This window comes from Micromesistius poutassou (assembly GCF_964030765.1).
Source record: "Micromesistius poutassou genome assembly, chromosome: 8".
Taxonomy (NCBI): Eukaryota; Metazoa; Chordata; class Actinopteri; order Gadiformes; family Gadidae; genus Micromesistius; species Micromesistius poutassou.
The window spans coordinates 12,822,713-12,841,156 of NC_140278.1; the positions used below are offsets into that span (position 1 = coordinate 12,822,713).

At 48.5% G+C, this 18,444-nt stretch overlaps 1 protein-coding gene across 1 annotated transcript in view; it reads left to right on the forward strand.

The window, feature by feature from the left end:
* vps13b (vacuolar protein sorting 13 homolog B) overlaps nucleotides 1-18,444 on the forward strand; it is a 322,396-nt gene that overhangs the window by 140,974 nt on the left and 162,978 nt on the right. The window contains 3 exon segments of the mRNA XM_084471728.1: nucleotides 65-198; nucleotides 16,157-16,391; nucleotides 17,998-18,212. Coding sequence (XP_084327854.1) covers nucleotides 65-198; nucleotides 16,157-16,391; nucleotides 17,998-18,212 — 584 coding nt within the window.

Below are 18,444 nucleotides of genomic sequence, written 5' to 3' on the forward strand. Positions count from 1 at the left end.
ACCAATTCATGATTTTAACAATTTCTATCTCTCTCTCGCTCTCTTCTCTTCTCTTCTCTCACAGAATCCAGACCTCTGTCCATTCCCATGAAGGTGATGCCCATCAGCACAGCTGTGGAGTCGTGGTCCACCTCAGAGGAGAGGATGAAGGCGCTTATTTCTCATGCCTGGGACGCTGTCAAACGACTGACTCTACAGGTATTGCACCATATCTCTCCCTAATCTGGATGCTGTTCTCCCCACCCCCTTCATGTCCTTATCCTTGTCCTAATCCTTCCCTTCCCCTCATTTCTGTGGCGGATGAATTTGTGTTTCATCGGTTTCACCTTCCACAATATCCTCCTGCACCTCCTCTCTTCTGAGGCCACGTGTTTGTTTAGGTTTGATTCCAAAGCATCTTGGTTTGCTGTGGGTACACCAGGACTGACCACATATGTCCTCGGCGCTACATATGCAGTCCTTCATTCCTCTCCCCTCACCGCTATTTTCTATTATTTTCTTGTATATTATCTTATCTAGTGTTTCCCTATTCTTCTATTCTCCTTTGGGGAGGCTGTTGTTGGAACTCGTCGGTGGTGCTCTAGACCCGCTACATAGTCTGCATATGTGTGGCTTTCATAGAGCTCTGTAAGATGTTAGCCTTTGTATACTCGGCACGAAAAAAAGCAATGACACAAAAATCATAGTGTCTTCTGTCCTTTTGTGGCTGCTTGCCTTTCTGCATGACTGTCTGGCTGTCCTTCTGTGTTAGACGAGCCTTGACTGGATCCCATTGTGTGGCTGTTGACTGTGTCTGGACTAGAACCGTCCGCACAGCCCACATCACAGCACAATCTGTCTGAAGTCAATCCGAAGCCATGACACGTCTGCCTACACGCATCCAAAATGAGCAGGTTTGAGAAGATCAATGTTAACCTGGGGGTGGGCACACACACCCACAGGTTTGGTCTGTGGCTTCACTGGCTTGCGGTTTGTTGTTCTTTCTTGTTTTTTTGTAAGCACACCTGTTCGCAATAGCTTCCACCTTTCTCCTTCCGTATCGCGTCCCCTTAAAATGAAAAGGTTCACGGCGGTGAAGTCAAATTCCGGCAATTTCTCGTTGAATGTCGGACCACACAACCCTTCACCATTCACACTTCAAAGAAAGTGTGACGCACGAGACGTACCGCGATGTGACGGAGCCTTTGCTGGTCCGGTCCAGGCTGCTCGTTGGTATTGTTTATAATACTTCCCCAGAACTGAACTCAACCCTGCTAATAGTTTGCTGGGCCTGTCATTGCCTCCGCTTTGCCTGGGTCCCCATCAGCGCCATGACGGGGACCACACTGTGTTCTGGGCCGGCAATTAGGAAACGGGGCCGTTTCACTGACACGGCATTGGAAGCAGACCAAGCCGACCAAACCCGACAGCTGGCACCCCGGGCCCTGGAGATCCCCAAACTTCAACCACTTCATTTATTTTAGTGCGGTGTAAACAGAATACCTAATGGCCCACACTTCTGCTCCACATGTGCCCAATTTGGCACGCAGGGTTTCTCTTCGAGACATTTGCAGGGCAGAGAGTGAGAAAGGGGAGTAGGTTACGGCACAACGGGGGGGAAGGCGGCTGCTTAAGAGAGACACTAGCGTTAGTATTTATTACACCGTGGCTGTTGAATCGACTTAAGCCCGTGGTGAGGGGGGCCCCCTTTTCTGAGACTGCTGTTGGAATACTTGGGGATCATGGAAGAGGCGTCTGACATCCCATGTTTATGTGGTATGATCATCACCATGCCTTATGCCGAGACTCCAGAAACAAGCGTGACCCCGGACTCGGCGTTCTCCGCCGATCTCTGCAGCATACCGCGACGGGCTCCCCTGCACCGTGCGTATCATTGGACTTCACTCGCACACTTGGATTCCTGTCTTGCGTCATGTCTCCCACGCGTCCCCGCCGAGAGACTTGCTGGAGTCTAGAAGCGCAGCTGGGAAACCAAAGAGAAGGCAGAGCAGCTGATTGTGTAGCGTCCCGTGACGTCCTGTTCACCGAGGCCATCCGCCTAGATGTGGAGATATGGCTGGTTTTCCATGTACGAGTGGTGTCGTTCTCTCCTCTGTCTTTCCCCACTGAAGTCCCAGCCTCAACGCTAAAGCCTTACACAACGCCACATTCGGCGTTAGTTCCCATTGTGAATTCATGAAACCTTTTTCTCTCCCCATCGTTCTCTTCATCTTCCCTCCCAACAACAAGTCCCCCATCTACCATTACCCACTGAAAGGAGAGATAGACAATTTTCACCCGGTAATGAAAATGGGAGGTTTGCATTCATTGCAGAATGTCTCCAGAGCCGTCAGAGAGCTCCTCTTGATTTCCTTCCAGGAGCTGTCAATGATAAAGACAGATGGATGGCTAATGCAGAAACCAGATGAAGCAGGCCCCGACTCACAGAGACACGGATCGGCTTACGCGCGGGACTATGAGAATCACTGCTTGGGGGGACGGGAGGGTTCCTCGCTTCGCTTAAACAGTAGTTCATCAGTTCAGAGGCTTCTCATGGACGACAGACAGTGAGAGAGAGAGAGAGAGAGAGAGAGAGAGAGAGAGAGAGAGAGAGATGCAGAGCGAGAGAGAGAGAGAAAAAAAAATAATCTGGAAGGACTAGAGTAGAGCAAATTTCTCTCTCGGAGAGAAAGCAGCCAATGCTTTTCCCACACCATTGCGAGAGGTGCGGTGAGGTAATTGTGGCATACCATCCATCCACAGTAAGGCTCTCGGGGCCCAGGCCGATGCACTCTCCTGGCTCATTACATCCAGCACAGATGATCGGCCCGGTGGAGAGACGGAGGGAGAGCGAGATGTTGTCAGTCGGCTCTGTGGTCACGCTGAGCTACACGATGCATAGGTGGAGTAGTTGAACGAGTCACTTCGGCTTAGGCCTGATGAACACCAATGGAATCGTCACTCTGACCAGTGTGGTCTGGCCGGCTGGCTGGAATGGCCACTTGCCCTTCGACTCGGAGTTCCAAAACGGCTGCCCATCCTGTCGCCCACACACTGCATTTAATGTGTGCTCACGCACGCAATCACACACACAAGCACACACGCACGCATGCACGCAAGCAAGCACACACGTGCGCACACGCAAGCTCACACACACACACACACACACACACACACACACACACACACACACACACACACACACACACACACACACACACACACACACACACACACACACACACACACACACACACACACACACACACACACACACACACACACACACACACACACACACACACACACACGCACGCACGCAGGCGCAAGCTCACACGTATACACACGTGCAAACACACACACACACACACACACACACACACATACACGCGTAAACACACACACACACACACACACACACACACACACACATACACGCGTAAACACACACACACACACATACACACAAACACGGGCAAAAACACACACACACACACACACACACACACACACACACACACACACATACACGCGTAAACACACATGTAGGCATACATGTAAGCACAGAGACCATACACAGGCGAGCACATACACACACACACACACACACACACACACACACACACACACACACCTACGCACATACCTGTTGCTCCAGCTGTCCTTCCCCATGTGTTTCTTCTGCCAGTTCCCACCGTCACCGAAAGCCGTATTCACCTATTCCACACACACACTCACACACACATACTCACCTGGCATTGCAATCGTTGAGTCTCATGGATGAAGACCCAGTGAAGGTCCTTCCCTTTGCCCTCCCCCCAGGGACACCCACACTCCGGGTTGCTGATAGTAATTACAAGTGATCCTGACAGTGGTTCTATTTCAGGAATTCTGCAATAATTCCTTCTATTTAACACATGAATGTGTTCAGAGCTGGCAGAGCGGCGCGTTGCTACCAAAACTGAAATGGGATCCGCTGAAACAGTGAGTCCGTTGTCATGGAAACAGGATCCACTGCAACAGAGAGTCTGTTGCCATGGAAAAATGAGGTAACACCGCTCCCCGCAGCTGCCACGCATTAATGAATGGATTTTTTTTTATTTTTAAAGGAAAGAAAAGACAGAGAGAGGGAGAGAGACAGAAGCAACGGCGCAAAAAAAGGTAGTGTCATAAAGGTGAGGGAGAGAGAGGGATTATGTTGGGAGCTAATGAAAGCGGTAGGTGGTGCAAGAGTGGGATAGAAATAAAGCAGGGGGGAAAGTGTGTGTGTGTGTGTGTGTGTGTGTGTGTGTGTGTGTGTGTGTGTGTGTGTGTGTGTGTGTGTGTGTGGGGCGCTTGGCGGGAGCAGGCCAGCTGGTTTCCATGAACAGGATCTGACCCCCGGCTGGAGAGGCTGCATCGTACAGGCACATTACTTCATCTGCCCCCATTCCTCCCCACATCACTCCCTGTCCACTGCCCCCCCTCCCCAAATCCTACCTATCTCTGTCAGATCTCGGAATTTCAAACTGATTTGCAATTACAAGCTTTATTTTTCTCGCCACTTAAATCACCACTCCTCCCTTCGTTCCCCAGGAACACATCTGTGTGTGTGTGTGTGTGTGTGTGTGTGTGTGTGTGTGTGTGTGTGTGAGAGAGCGATGGGCAGCTCAAACACTCCATACCTGGCCCCTGTGCACTAATTGCTTCACTTAATGATTGAAGAAAGTCATTTTTATCATGCAAAAAAAAGAAAGTCATTTTTGTCATGCAATTTATTTTTTTCTTTTTTGCATGATTCTCACATTATTTGGTGCTTTTTTTTCCCACATAGAAAATATACACATCCAGAACAAACACTACTCATACGCCTGCCACCTATTAGTCCCAAAGTAAAATGGTCGACTAAAAATAAAGTCTTACCTGTCAAACAATGGAGAGTGTTTCGGTGTAGCTTGACAGCTAACTGAGTTGACCGCGCTAGCCCAGCCACGCCAGACTATGTTTTGGTTCAAGCCCCAGCCGACTGCTGTTAAAGTGTGTTTGTGTGAGTGTGTGTGTGTGTGTGTGTGTGTGTGTGTGCCTGCACTTGTGTGCAACAGGTCTGCTTGCGGTGTTGAATGGGAAACGACATGATGCCATGTTTATGTTTGAGAGCACAGGACTAGGAATAGGTTTTTAATATAGTTTGTGGTTGCGTGTTGTGTCATGAGGGAAGAGAGAGAGAGCAAAGGTGCTCATTCTCTACTGATGACATTGGCTGTGGTGTGAGCCAATCTTAACGGAGCACATTGGAGACCCTAAAACAGAGTATTTAATGTGTGTTGTGCATACTGCACACACTTTAAAGTTGCTTGTGATCTTGTGCTAATGTGATGCGGCTGGGATTAAGCTTCATTATCTGGTGCTCTGGTAATATGCAGAATACACAGTAACACGTACAGACACCCACACATACTGAGACACACACACACACACACACACACACACACACACACACACACACATACACATACAGAGAGACACACACAAAAACACACACACACACACACACACGCAGAACTGCACATACACATGCAGAGCTGCACATACACACACACACACAGAGCTGCACACTGACCCTGTTGTTCCTCCACTGGGCCGGGCTGGAAAAGCGCTTACAGGATCCTCTGGTGTCTGTAACCTCCTGAACCCCAGGGGCCCGGAGACACGGAGCCCGTTCTCTGCTTTTAGCCTGGAAACAATGAAGCGCTACATGGTTCTGTTGAACCGCGCGAGTATAAAGTGTCACCACACAGTCAACATTGGTATGTTGTGAGAAAGTGTCATAAAACGAACATGAGATGCTCCCTCTTTCTCTTTTCTTTTCTTTTCTTTTTTTGGTTTTACTAAATGTGTGTTGGAAGGCGTATTTGAAGCTAAATCTGGTTAAAATTTCCGAGCGTGTATCCGCCCTGAGCCCTGGGAGAGAGGAAAGAGCCATGCCAAGCATAGGTCGTATCAGATCAGTTTGGGTTCAGAGAGGAGCCTGGCTTGGCCCAGGACTATCAGTTTATATCAGTGGGACGCTCCACATAAATCACTTGTACAGCGCATATATACGCCAGAGCTGGCACACAGTCTACTCTTTCATCTGCACTCCATCACTGTTCATGCAAATGCAGCTTTTTTCTGCAAATACTATACCCTACTTGTCAAGCGTAGCCCATGCGTTCAACTGGCCCAACTGGTCTGTGTCCGAGCCTAATAACCTCCCTTGCGTCATACACTGTTTTACAGTCATATTCACGCACACCAGCTTCTGTCCACGCCGTCTCCAGCTCATTCAGCTCGCCGGATCTCAACAAGCCCTTCTGTTGTGCGCGGCCCTCTGGGAAGCATCTGCAAGGGCTTTAGCGGTGCCTGGGTGGTAGGGTGTCAGTGGTGGCCGGGGCTGTGTTGATGGTGGGTGAGGGGGGTCGGGGGGGGGGGGGCAAGGGCAGGCCAGTCACACTCTTTAAGGCCACTGCTGGATCAATAAACGTGGGCGATCAAAGCGCACAATTAACCCACCGCGCTAACACAAACAGCCTGGCCAGCAGAAACAAACAAAGCCTTCATGTCACCCAAAGCGTTTATTTTTGCAGATTTCCACCTCGGCCGGCAGGACCTCCAGTGCTTGTCAGCTCCTGTAAGCAGTGTTAGGAGCGCGGAATGCAGGGCCACAGGGATGGCTGGCTGCCTGGATCTGCAGCGTTGCCAAGCCGCTGACTTATTGCTTGCGGTGGTGTGAGCGGGTGAGACCCACTCACACCACACAGCCCTTTGTTCGCCATCGAGGCAGCAGCGGCCGCATCGACAACCCGGGATGACCAGTAGTACAAGCGCGCATAGCAGGTTCTGAATGCAAATAGATCCAGATGCCCCATGGAAAACACACATCTGTTCAATTCCGATCTCTCTCGCTCTCTCTCTCTCTCTCTCTCTCTCTCGTTCTCTCGCCGTCTGTCTGTCATTCTCTCTCTGTCTCTCTCTCTGTCTCTCTCTCTCTCTCTCTCTCAGCAGAACGCCCACCCCTCTCTGTCCAAGGTCATGGCCATCGCAGCGGGGGAAGGGGCAAGCGTTAGGTAAGCTGTGGGTGGGATGTCTGGGGAGGAAGCCTCGGGCTGTGAGTGGGTGTGGAGTGCGGGGGGGAGGTGAGAGGTGGGCTCCATGGGCCTTCTGTTCGTCCCAGCGAGCAGGAAAGGGTGACCCGGCTCCACACATGGACAGGAAGATTACATTTGGAGCCGTATTGGGTTTTGAAAAACAAAGGGATGTGTTCTTCCGCTTTCTGCTGAATCCTCCGAGTGGGATTTTTCTGAACCGGAGCTGCAAATGTTTTCGCCAAGGATGCTGGGAAGGGTGTTTCTAATTTCCTCCCCCCTTCCCGCTATCTCTAGGAGATTTCCTGTGTCTCATGGTGCACTCACATTATGTCCACACCACGTGTGTGTGTGTGTGTGTGTGTGTGTGCACATGGGTGTCTTTGTAAAAACGAGCCTTAGAGTGTCGTTGTAGTATCGCTCTCCTACTTTTTTATTAAGCTGCAAGTTCCAAAAAGTGTCTGTCTGTATAGACGTTAACTATCTTTATGTACTCTTTCTACAGAAGTTTTATAGAGAGATGAGCTCAGACTACAGGGATCCTGCTGTTGTCATGGCTAAGCCATCGTCTTCCTTCCAGTTACTAAGAGGCCAACTGCTAGTGGATCTAACTGCACAGTCATGGTGTTACCGGCAGCGTATTCCATTGCCTAGGTTGCTGTTAGACAATGACCTCATGTCATAATATTTACAGCGGTTGCAATTACCTACAGTGCTATTGGGTTGGCGGTTTTTTCTGTTATCACGCTGTGCTGCATGCAACTCTAGACGTTGAGTGTTGATTTGTTTTTTAAGAGTTCCCCAAGTTTCCATAATTTAACGCTAGAACTGCTCTAAATGATGCGTACCTTCTCTATTACCCCGCCCCGCTAATATGCTATTAATCCAATGCTCCACCGTATGCAGAGTGGATGGTCCCTCCCTGTCTCCTGCCTTGCTTCTCTGTCATAAAACACTGGAACCTGAGGGCCCCCTGTGGTTATATAGGCAATTTCCACATGGCCCCCAGCCTTTTAAAGCCTTCAGCTTCCCCTTCTATTGGGACCTTCTCAGCTGGAAGCAGATAAACCATCTCCTCTGTCCAGTGCAGAGTAAACACATCAGCTCCAATTGCTGGCGTGTGTGTGTGTGTGTGTGTTTGAGTCTGCATGCGTTTGTGTGTGTGATGGCTAAATTATGCTTTTTGGAAATATGAAGGCTGCAAGATTAGAAACATGAATCAACACACGTGGCCAGATTTTGAGCACTGCACTTTGGAGCTGGACAATGATTGTGATATAAAGCACTTAAAGGAAAAAAATAGAAATTAATGAAACAAGCTCCACATTGGGGTCTCTGTGAAGCGATGCCAGGAGCACAAGTAGAAGGCTGAAACAAGTAGTGACAAAAAGTTGAATCAGAAATCGCTTCAGATGAACAGCTTTTAGATCTTTTGAGATATACACAATTCTTTTTTTTCTCCCCATTTCTTTCTGGTAGTATTTTTTTACTCCCAACAGCATCTGCTGGCTCCTGATGCTGCAGCCAGGCAGAGTTAGTGTGGAGGAGATCAAAGTGTAAGATGAGATGGTTGTTCATTAGCAGCTTCTTGGCCAAAGGGACGGAGGACTAAGTCCGGAAATAAGCATCAGTCACCTGCCTAATAACCAGCTTTCCCCTCAAAATATCCCTTCGTCAGACGTTTTATTTTTCTTGCCTTTCATTATTATTATTTTTTTAAATTTCGACGGTGACACACATCAATTGCTCCACAACAAGCAAAAAAAAAAGAGAAATGAAGCAGTGCTCTTTTCCATGATGCGTCTCTCTGTGCTTTTCCCTCTGTGCTGTTCTCCCCAAGAGAGCCAAGCCGGTGTGTATGATGCTCGACTATTTGGCCCCTGGCCTCCTTAACGCGACCGCTAGACACTTTACCAGCTGCTGGACACACCACTGTAGCGATGCACATGTGGAGGCACTGACAGGTATGCAACAAGAGGCAAATACATCAACAGACAGCTGTCCTCTCTGGCCTTACACTTCCTTTCCCATCCACAGCCAATGCAGCGGATGTGCTTCTCAGTTCAAAATGTGCTGGGTGGACTCCAGCAGTTTGGCCCTTTGTCCCTTGGCTCTGGTGTTTTTATATACAGTATATATAGGTGTGCACTGCATATAAATGTCTAATGGTCCTTGTAAAATGGTTTCTACAACTCTTTCGGTCTTCTTATATGGGGCCTTAAAAGTAATTTAGTTTTGTTATTTTATTTTTTTTAAATCATCTTACCATTTCTGGAGACTGATTGATTGATGCTGTGATCGAGGGAAATATATTGAGAAATTCAAAATGTCTGCGGCCCACTCATGTCAACTTTTCATGAGTGCTTCCATTTTAATTTCAGAACGCATTCAAAATTGGAATACAAAATAAAAGGTTCTACGCTAAGTGCCTCGTCCACTTGTCCTTCTCCACGGGTCTGCTACACCCATGGGGTGCTGGCTTGTTTGCTGTTCCAGGTGCCATGCTTCAGAGAGGAGTGCAAAGCTCCGGCACCCTCTCTCTGTATGGATATTAAAACACCCGGGCGGCTCCCGCAGCTCTTGTTTGAACCAGAGGAAGGAGAAGGTCGGGGGGGCGGAGGGAGGAATGTTCATTCAGGTGCCCTGGATACACGCCAGATTAGATGAGATTTTCTTTTCATCCTGCCGCAAAAAGGACTTTCATTCTAGGTGACCCATGTGTACATCTGCAAGGAGGTGTATGCGTTTGTGTGTGTGCGTGTGTGCGCTCGCTTCACGTGTGTGTCTGTGTGTGTGCAGTCTTTGCAAATGTGTCATTTGAGAGTGTTTGTGTAGTGTAAGCCGGCACGTGCTGCCTCATGAGGACGGAATGGCACCCTTTCTTTCTCTCTTATGGAGATTTCCTGGTCGAAATTGAAAAATATTGCCTCAGTTTTTGAAGTTTATTTATAGTGTGCTATGAATGATACCCTCTGCCCCTGAATGCGTGTGCTGAAGGCACACACACACACACACACACACACACACACACACACACACACACACACACACACACACACACACACACACAGACACACACACACAGTCCGTTATTTTCCATTCTTCCATGAATCTATTACCCATGGAGGGGCAGGGAAGTCTTTGTCCAGGCCGGTGTGTTGACAGTTAACACCATTTGTTATAGTAAAAGATTTGGTTTCACTTTGACAGGACATGATGTCATTAAAGAAGAGTGAGGAATATCCTTTTCTTAAGTCACCCCCCTACACATGCACACACACACACAAGGATCTTCTCGCCTTCGATCGTTCTGGCCCACAAATGGCCCAAACTCACTCCTAAGTACCGCACTCCATCATGTTTATTTATGACACCTAAATGACAACTCACTTTTCTATTAACATCATTTAGCAAACTATTTCCAGAAGTGACTAAGTTTCCTTTGGAAAGACCCCGGCACACAGGGTGCACGGCCCCTCCAGAGCCGATCAGGTTGAGAGGTGTAGCCCGGGTCTCATTCACACACACTCACACACACACACACACACACACACACACACACACACACACACACACACACACACACACACACACACACACACACACACACACACACACACAGCATTCGACTTTGCTGCGTATTTGTTCTGCCTGAGGCGTTCGCCAGCAGAGCGGTCGGTCTGTCATGTTTCTCTCTGGTTTTATTCCATATTAACCTGAGTCCCACCAAGGGTAAAGTTGTGTAACAGATATTCCACACAGCAATCACACACCGCCGGCTTTTCTCATGGCGTTTGTGCCCATTACTATGGGAATTTTGTGTTTTTTTTCCCTCCCACCGGTTTTGGAACGGCCGCCTTTCCACAAGTTTGCCGAAGCAGAAAAATAAGACCCATTCCACTATCCTGTTACGGGCCAGAAATATAGCTTAGCTCTCTGAACCTTTGACTCGTGTGAGTAATTCGCTGCAGCTATGAGCCCGGGCCCAACCGTGTGACGGAACAAACCCATTCTGGTCCACCTGGCATACCTGTCAGTTTCCTGCTGCAAAGACATTGTGCATGCCTGCTGGCCAACACACACACACACACACACACACACACACACACACACACACACACACACACACACATGTATACACTCTTAAACATACACACACTTGCATTCATACACACACACACACACACACGTACACACGCGGGCATGCGCACGTACACACTCAGGCTTGCACACACACAAGTACACACATACACGTACACTCACACACGCATGCCTACATGCCTACACACACACACACACACACACACACACACACACACATGCGGGCATGCACACACAAAAGTACACACATACACTTACACTCACACACACACACGCCTACACACATACATGCATACACACACACACGCATACACACACACATACACTCACCTGGCACACCTGTCAGCCCTCAGTAGGGGGACATTGTCCACACTGGCTCTCTCTTACCAGGGCCGTGTTTATTGGCCTGTTATAGAGCTGTTAAACACAATTGTGGAGAATAGCAAACAAGACCCTACAAAACTCCAGCTGAACCTGAACACAACCCCCCCCCCCCCACCCACCTTAAAACTCACACTCTGACACAAGCACACACACACATTTTCCAGCTTGACCTTTACACATTATAGGGCACCTTGGGTCTCTGTGCAGTGTCTGTGGGCCCTTAACCTTCAGCCCTCACCCACAGAACACCCCCCCCCCCCCCACTCCCGACAACCACCACAACCACCACCTCCTCCTCCCCCCTACCACCACCACCTCATCTCCTCCTCCGCTCTATGCTGTACTATTCTTCCTCTTCTCCACTGCCCTTCATACTTTAATGGCTTTTCTTTCTCTCTCTGTCCACACTCTATCTCTCTCTCGCTCTCTGTCTCTGTCTCTGCTTTTCCTCGCTTTTTCTTTCTCTTTTTTTCTCTCTCTCTCTCTCTCTCTCTCTCTCTCTCGCGCTCTCTCTCTCTCGTTCGCGCTTTCTCTCGCTCTTTCGCTCTCTCTGTGCCCCGGCCGTGACACGACCACACACACTTTCCATCCTCATGTCATGGTCACGGTACACGGGCTGGACTCAAACACCGCCGGCCTCACACTCTGGACCGGGATGTACGGATGGAGGGCTGGAGGACTGCAGCGTGGGCCGGTCGGTCGGTCGGTCGGTCGGTCGGTGGGTAGGAGGGGAAGAGAGGGGATGCTGTCAGTGGTCTTGGCAGCCCTCATGGCCACTGATGCAATGTAATGTCAGGGGAGACGCTGACCTCAGGCTCCGTCTCTGTCTCTTGGACGTGTCAGCGTAGTTCAGCCTGACATGTTACCAACCACACAGGGGAAACTGAATAAAATAGAAATAATAAATGACCCACCTCATTTATCCACCCACACACCACCTCCTGCCCCCGCTGCATACGCTCTCCTTCCCCCCATGCCCTTCCTGAACCCTCGCTACCCTCCGCACTGCAGCCTTCCCATCCTCTGTGGTGCTTCAGAGAGATGAGGGGTGAGTCGTGGTGATGAGGGTGTGGATCCGTGGCATGACTCACTGCTTGACCATGGGGCCACAGATGGGAAGTCTTGGCTAGTTTTGCCTGCACAAGCCTTTAGCTTGTGAGGCTAGCCTACCTGGTTAGCCGTCGTTTCCCCCCTGGCATGGGGCAATGGTTGTAGAGGACTGGCAGCCAGCGGCACTAGCTGCCAGTCCTCCATGGCTGGCATGTTGATGTTCTCTCCAAGCGTAACCCAAAGGGCTTTCTTCTTTCTTTCATTCATTTATTTATATTCCTTTCCCCCACAACTGGTTTCTCGGTACAGTTGAGGAAGCTAGAACGGTAAACTGGCTGGCACCACAGAATTTACGAGCTATGACCTTTGACAGACCCGTGGTTTTAGTAGGAACGCTGTGTTTCTGTTGCAATTAAAGCCCACATATTAGGTTGGGTATTATTTGGTGAACATATGTTCTGTCGGGAACATCGCGTTTTTTTGGACTTGACTTGGAATATCAATCAGGTGAGCACACTACTAGCAGTTCTGTCTGCCATCAGAGGCGTGTGTTGAAGAACACATGAAAACCTTACACTCCCACCCACATCTCACTGTTTGAGTGGGTTAACTCTGCCCGCGTGGTGAAACACCACTTCATGTATTTGAGTATATTTAACCAGGGTTGAAATTAAATTCCTGCCTTGCCTGTTTTTCTGATGAAATATGATTCTGTAATAAGGCCAAAAAAGGATTCTGGGTCTCCTTGGGATCGTCCATCGTCCTTCACATCCCATAATCCCACACGGTGTGGGAATGTCCAGTGGCCTCTAGTTCCAGTGGCCTCTGGTTCCACTGGCGGTCGATGACCTCCCACATCCAAGAGGAAAGATCATATTGCTTTATTTGGCGGACCAATAAAGTTGCCACTGTAGATTAGAGCCGGTTTGTTTTGGTGTTTTTGTATTCTGCATCAGCTTTGGCGAAAAGGGTTAGGTAGTAAGAAATAATAATAAATGAGGCCAGACTGGAGATTACTTTTTTATCACCCATATTTTAAAAGTCTGATGCGTCATTTACTTTTCCATTACATATTTAGAGGCATTAACACATTTGAAATCGCTTTACCCCTTGCAAGCGCGTAAACATCTGAAAACAGCCGTCGCTATGTGCCATGAATTCACTTGTCCAGCTGTTCCCTTTGTTGTCATCTGTGAGATGTTATCTGATTACCGCTCATATACGACTCTGTAATGGGGCAAGCCTGCAACGGCACGGGCCTTACATCATCCCTGCTTGTGTGTTGCTATGGGCATTGCAAAAACAATGCATTAGAAAATCACAAGCCAGCACTGCCTATTATATTTTACAGTACATGCAGTAATCACAGCATCCACCATATGGGGTTGGCAACAGCGGAGTCCCTTTCATTTATTCTGCTGTAGTTGGACAAGAACTGGAGTGCAATATGTTTAGCAGGTGCAGGGGGCCTTGCTAGTGAGGCGAACATGGAAGAAGTGTCGGGTAATTGGGCTCGTCTGTATCTTCTCAGAACACAAGACTATTTCAGCCCAGTATTTAACCAGCGCTTCTGCTTACTGTATTCCCCCCTGTTAAACTGGGCAGCCATTAACGTCAATATGTTATATTACAGTTAGATTTTGTAATGATGTCTTGACATCTGATGAAATACTGGCACATTAAGTAGCAGTAAGTTACAACATTGTAACTGATGGCATTTTTATGAGGAGCAATGAGTGGTCAATGACTTCAGTTTATACTGTAGAATGCCAGCCCTCTGAAATCACTTGTTTGAAAAGGCTAACATGTGTGTCTATAGTTACATTCAGTTTGTTGTGGTTGCGACCGGCATTTGTCTTGATCTGTGATGACGATAAGGGAACGGTCTCATTGTATGCATTGTGGTCGAGCGGTAGTGCCGATTGAGCTACCTCCTCAACCACATCACAAACAGCTCTTTATTTGTGTCCACCACCTAATCCTTTGGGCTCTTGTAATTCTATATCTGTCGCTGTGCTGCCCAATATCTCTGGAATACTTTCATTGATTGCATGCTGTCCTAATTGTCGTCTAGATACTCCTCTTGGGCAATGCAAAACGTATTGACAATTTAATCCTCCCCCGAGGTCACGACCTAGTCATGAATGGAGTGCTAGTGGAACGGTAGTGTCAAGAGAACGGGGGACGGGTGTCAGAGTGCGGTGTATGTCCAGGGAGCTCAGGGGGCCAGAGTCCCGTTGTGATACCCGTAGGTTTCCGTGTGTCGGCCTTCTTTACAGCTTACGGCTGAGATCTGCAGCAGATCTAAGCGCAGGGCAGCGTGAGCCCGGCTTTAATCCTGTGTGCTGGCTCCTAAAGGAACCAAGAGCCCATAATACCTGTCGGTGTGTGAAAGCGTTCCGATTTCAAACGCCACTTTGAAGGGCGATCAGAAGTGGAAGCAGCGGCGATATGAACGTGAAACCATACCTCGCTCTCTCTCTCTTTCTCTTTCTATTTTGGTATCTGTTGCTCTCGCTCTTTCTCTTTTGGTATCTGTCTCTCTGTCTCTCACTCTCTATTGGTATCTGTGTCTCTCTTTCTCTGTCTCACTCTCTCTCTGTCTCTCTTTCTACCTTGCTCCTACCCTTCTCAGTCTTTAATGGTGTCTTGCCTTTTCTTTGGCCTCTATAAAAGCTTGAAAAACCAGCTACCTTTTTATGGGTCTGTCAGAAGCTGCTCCAACATCTGTGCGTATATCCGTACATATTTTACTGTAAGGGGTGCAATTTTAATTTGAGGGTCTTTGCACATGCACTTGAAAATAAAACCGATATAAATGCTGACTAAACCTTACGTTTAATAAGCGAGTAAAAAAGAGTGTAAGATAATTAACTAACCAAAACCACATTAAACAAACACACACGCACGCACACACAGACACACACTGTTTTGTGCCCTCTGAAGTTCATTCTCTGCTATTATTCTTTTAACTGGTCTTTTAAAATCAATACGGCCTTGGTCTCATGGAAAAAGACAAAGGGAAAGTACAACTATAGCTCACCACTGTTCACTGTCTTACTGACTACTGGCTTCCCTTCCTTTTTTTTAACCAGGTGTTGCTCGTGATTGCATACGCACATTCTCCCTCTATAGGATCCTGTGTTAGTCATACTGCACATTCTCCCTCCAAAACGTAGCTTTGGGTCGCATCAATGTCACATGAATGTAATACCGTGTAAATCTTTCGTCACCACGCATGGGATGGGATTGAGTTTTTATTGATGCCGCTCAATTCCATATAGGTTGTTGCATGATTTATGTTCAACACACCTGCGTAAACCATAATAACTCGGCCGTGGCTGAACGTCTCCACAATGTGTGCATTGCTCGGTCCCTGACAAACGATGTCGAGGGAAAATTAAAGTACACTTTCCCACTATCTTAGCCACCAGCCTATTGAATTAATAAGGTGGATTCAAGATGTGCCATCATGTTATTCCATTATAATATTATTTAAACACTGGGCTAAGTTTGTTGTTCTGATGTTCCCCCTGCAGCTGGAGGTCCAGTCGTGCTGCGTGTTCCTGCCCAACGACAGCCTGCCCTCCCCGAGCACCATCATCTGCGGCGACATACCCGGCACCGTCCGCAGCTGGTACCACAACCAGTCCTCCATGCCTGGGACGCTGGTTGTCTGCCTGCCCCAGATCAGTGTCCTCAGTGCTGGACACAAGTACATGGAGCCCCTGCAGGAGCTCCCCTTTGTGGTGTCGAAGCCGATCCTGGAGGAGGGTATGTGCTTTCACGTTGAACAGAACTCAAAGTCCGAAACAGCAAACAGACGTCACATCGCATTAGACAGTGGAGGAATGCAGCCGGGCTTGACGGAGAATGGGGACTAGTAGGGTTCGACATTACCTTTAAAAAGTATTAAAACCTTGACAGATTCATAAGTTCACAAGCGGGACATTTCTGGCTGTGAAAAAGACACAATAAAGATGGAGGAAGGCGCCTATGGCTGAGTGAGGGAATGTGACTATGTGTTCATACCAGACTACATCATGTCAAGTTATTATTATTACTACTATGGCTTTTTGTAGGTTGAGCAGCACTTTGACCTCGTACTCCTCATGTACCGTGACAAAAGTCAAACTATCTTTGAGTATTGGGCCTTTGAGGGATGGTTCTTGACCATATTGCCAGTGCCTACCTGTTAGTGTTGACATAAACAACACTTGCTCAGCAATGTTCTCTCATCGATGAAGGAGGAGAAATGGGGGCACCCTCCGATGACATCAGAGTTGGGCATGCAGATTCCAGTGAGAAGGGAAAAACGACAGCGAAAACACTGACATCAGCGAGGCCTTGTCAGTGTTGCCGTTAAAATTAACAACCCATGCGTTTAGTAATTCATTCCCCCTCCTTTGAAAAGCTCTTCATCTCTCATGTTCAATGCGCTGGATCAAAGCATGCTGCCCACGTCGCAAGACAAATGTGTTTTTCATGGCAGTGTGCTGGGGGAACATGCCCACTATTCCCATCTCCCTCTCTCTTTCTTTCAATCTCTCTTCGTCTCTTTCTCTCCATCCCTCCCTACCGCAAGCAGGGTGGGCACTCCTAAATCAGGAGGAGGCCAGTCAGGCAGATCTCTGACACACACAGAGACACTCTGCTAGTGAGGCCGGCCCCAAGGTGTCTCCAGAAGACACTTCCCGGGTTATCCGTGGGCTCACACAAAGGATATGCTACTGCTTCTCTCAATTCCTCTTTCATGTTTTCCATAAAGCTGTCTGACCTGCTGCCAATGGCCTCATTTCTTTATTTCTTTCAAGCTCACTGGAAAGAATGATTATTGCGTTGACGGTCGCGAGTGATCTATTTTTAGCCCCAGCTGCAGTTGACCTTCTCTATTGCCGTGCTGTGTCACTTCCCCTGAATGTCACCCCACGTTGGCCTCCAACTCACCTGTCTCTGGTGTCCATTCTGGCGGGCTCTTCGCACTCCTCCTCCAGCACTTCTGTAGTGTCTCCCTCCCTCTCGTGTTTCTTTTTCTACTGCTAGAGTCTGCTCTTCATCTCGCTCCGTGTCTCTGTGTTCTCGCCTCGTCTTTGGACCCATGCCTCCACTTGTTTCCATAACTTTAATACATTTTCTTCCTTTTTTCTCTTCCTGCTTCCCGCTGGGAATCCGTTCACTTGTGTGTCTTTTCTTCCCAGTTTTCTTTCCAATATGTTATAGTTTGGCTCTGGTTTACATACTCAGAAATGTTGAATTGAACATGGAGGAATACACACCTTTAACATCTCTTTTGATTAACGTCTCTCTTCCTCTCTCTCTCTCTCTCTCTCTCTCTCTCTCTCTCTCGCTCACCCTCACCCTCACCCTACCTTCCGACCAGGTGATGCCTTCCCCTGGACGATCAGCCTGAGCCAGTTCAGTGTGTACACCCTGCTGGGCCAGCAGCACAGCCTCAGCCTGCTGGAGCCCATGGGCTGCACCTCCACGCTGGCCGTCACCTCCCACCGGCCGCAGGCCAGCGAGGGACGCCAGTCCTTTGTGGTGTGTCTCCACGTGGACCTGCAGCCTGTCCAGGTCAAGTGCTCCAACCCACAGGTCAGTCACGGGTCTCCCAAGGGAGTGGCTGATTTCTGCTCATCTATGTACAGCTGTGTGTGCTCGCCTGAATACACTGTTTTCATCGTGCCACCGGCTTTATCATCACCCTTATTATATATTTGTATGCATAAAGACCCTGATATACTTGAAACGAAAAAAATGGCTGTGTTCACCCTATGCCCAGTGCGGCGTTTTGCAAGCATTTTTTCCATTTGAACACAGACATTTT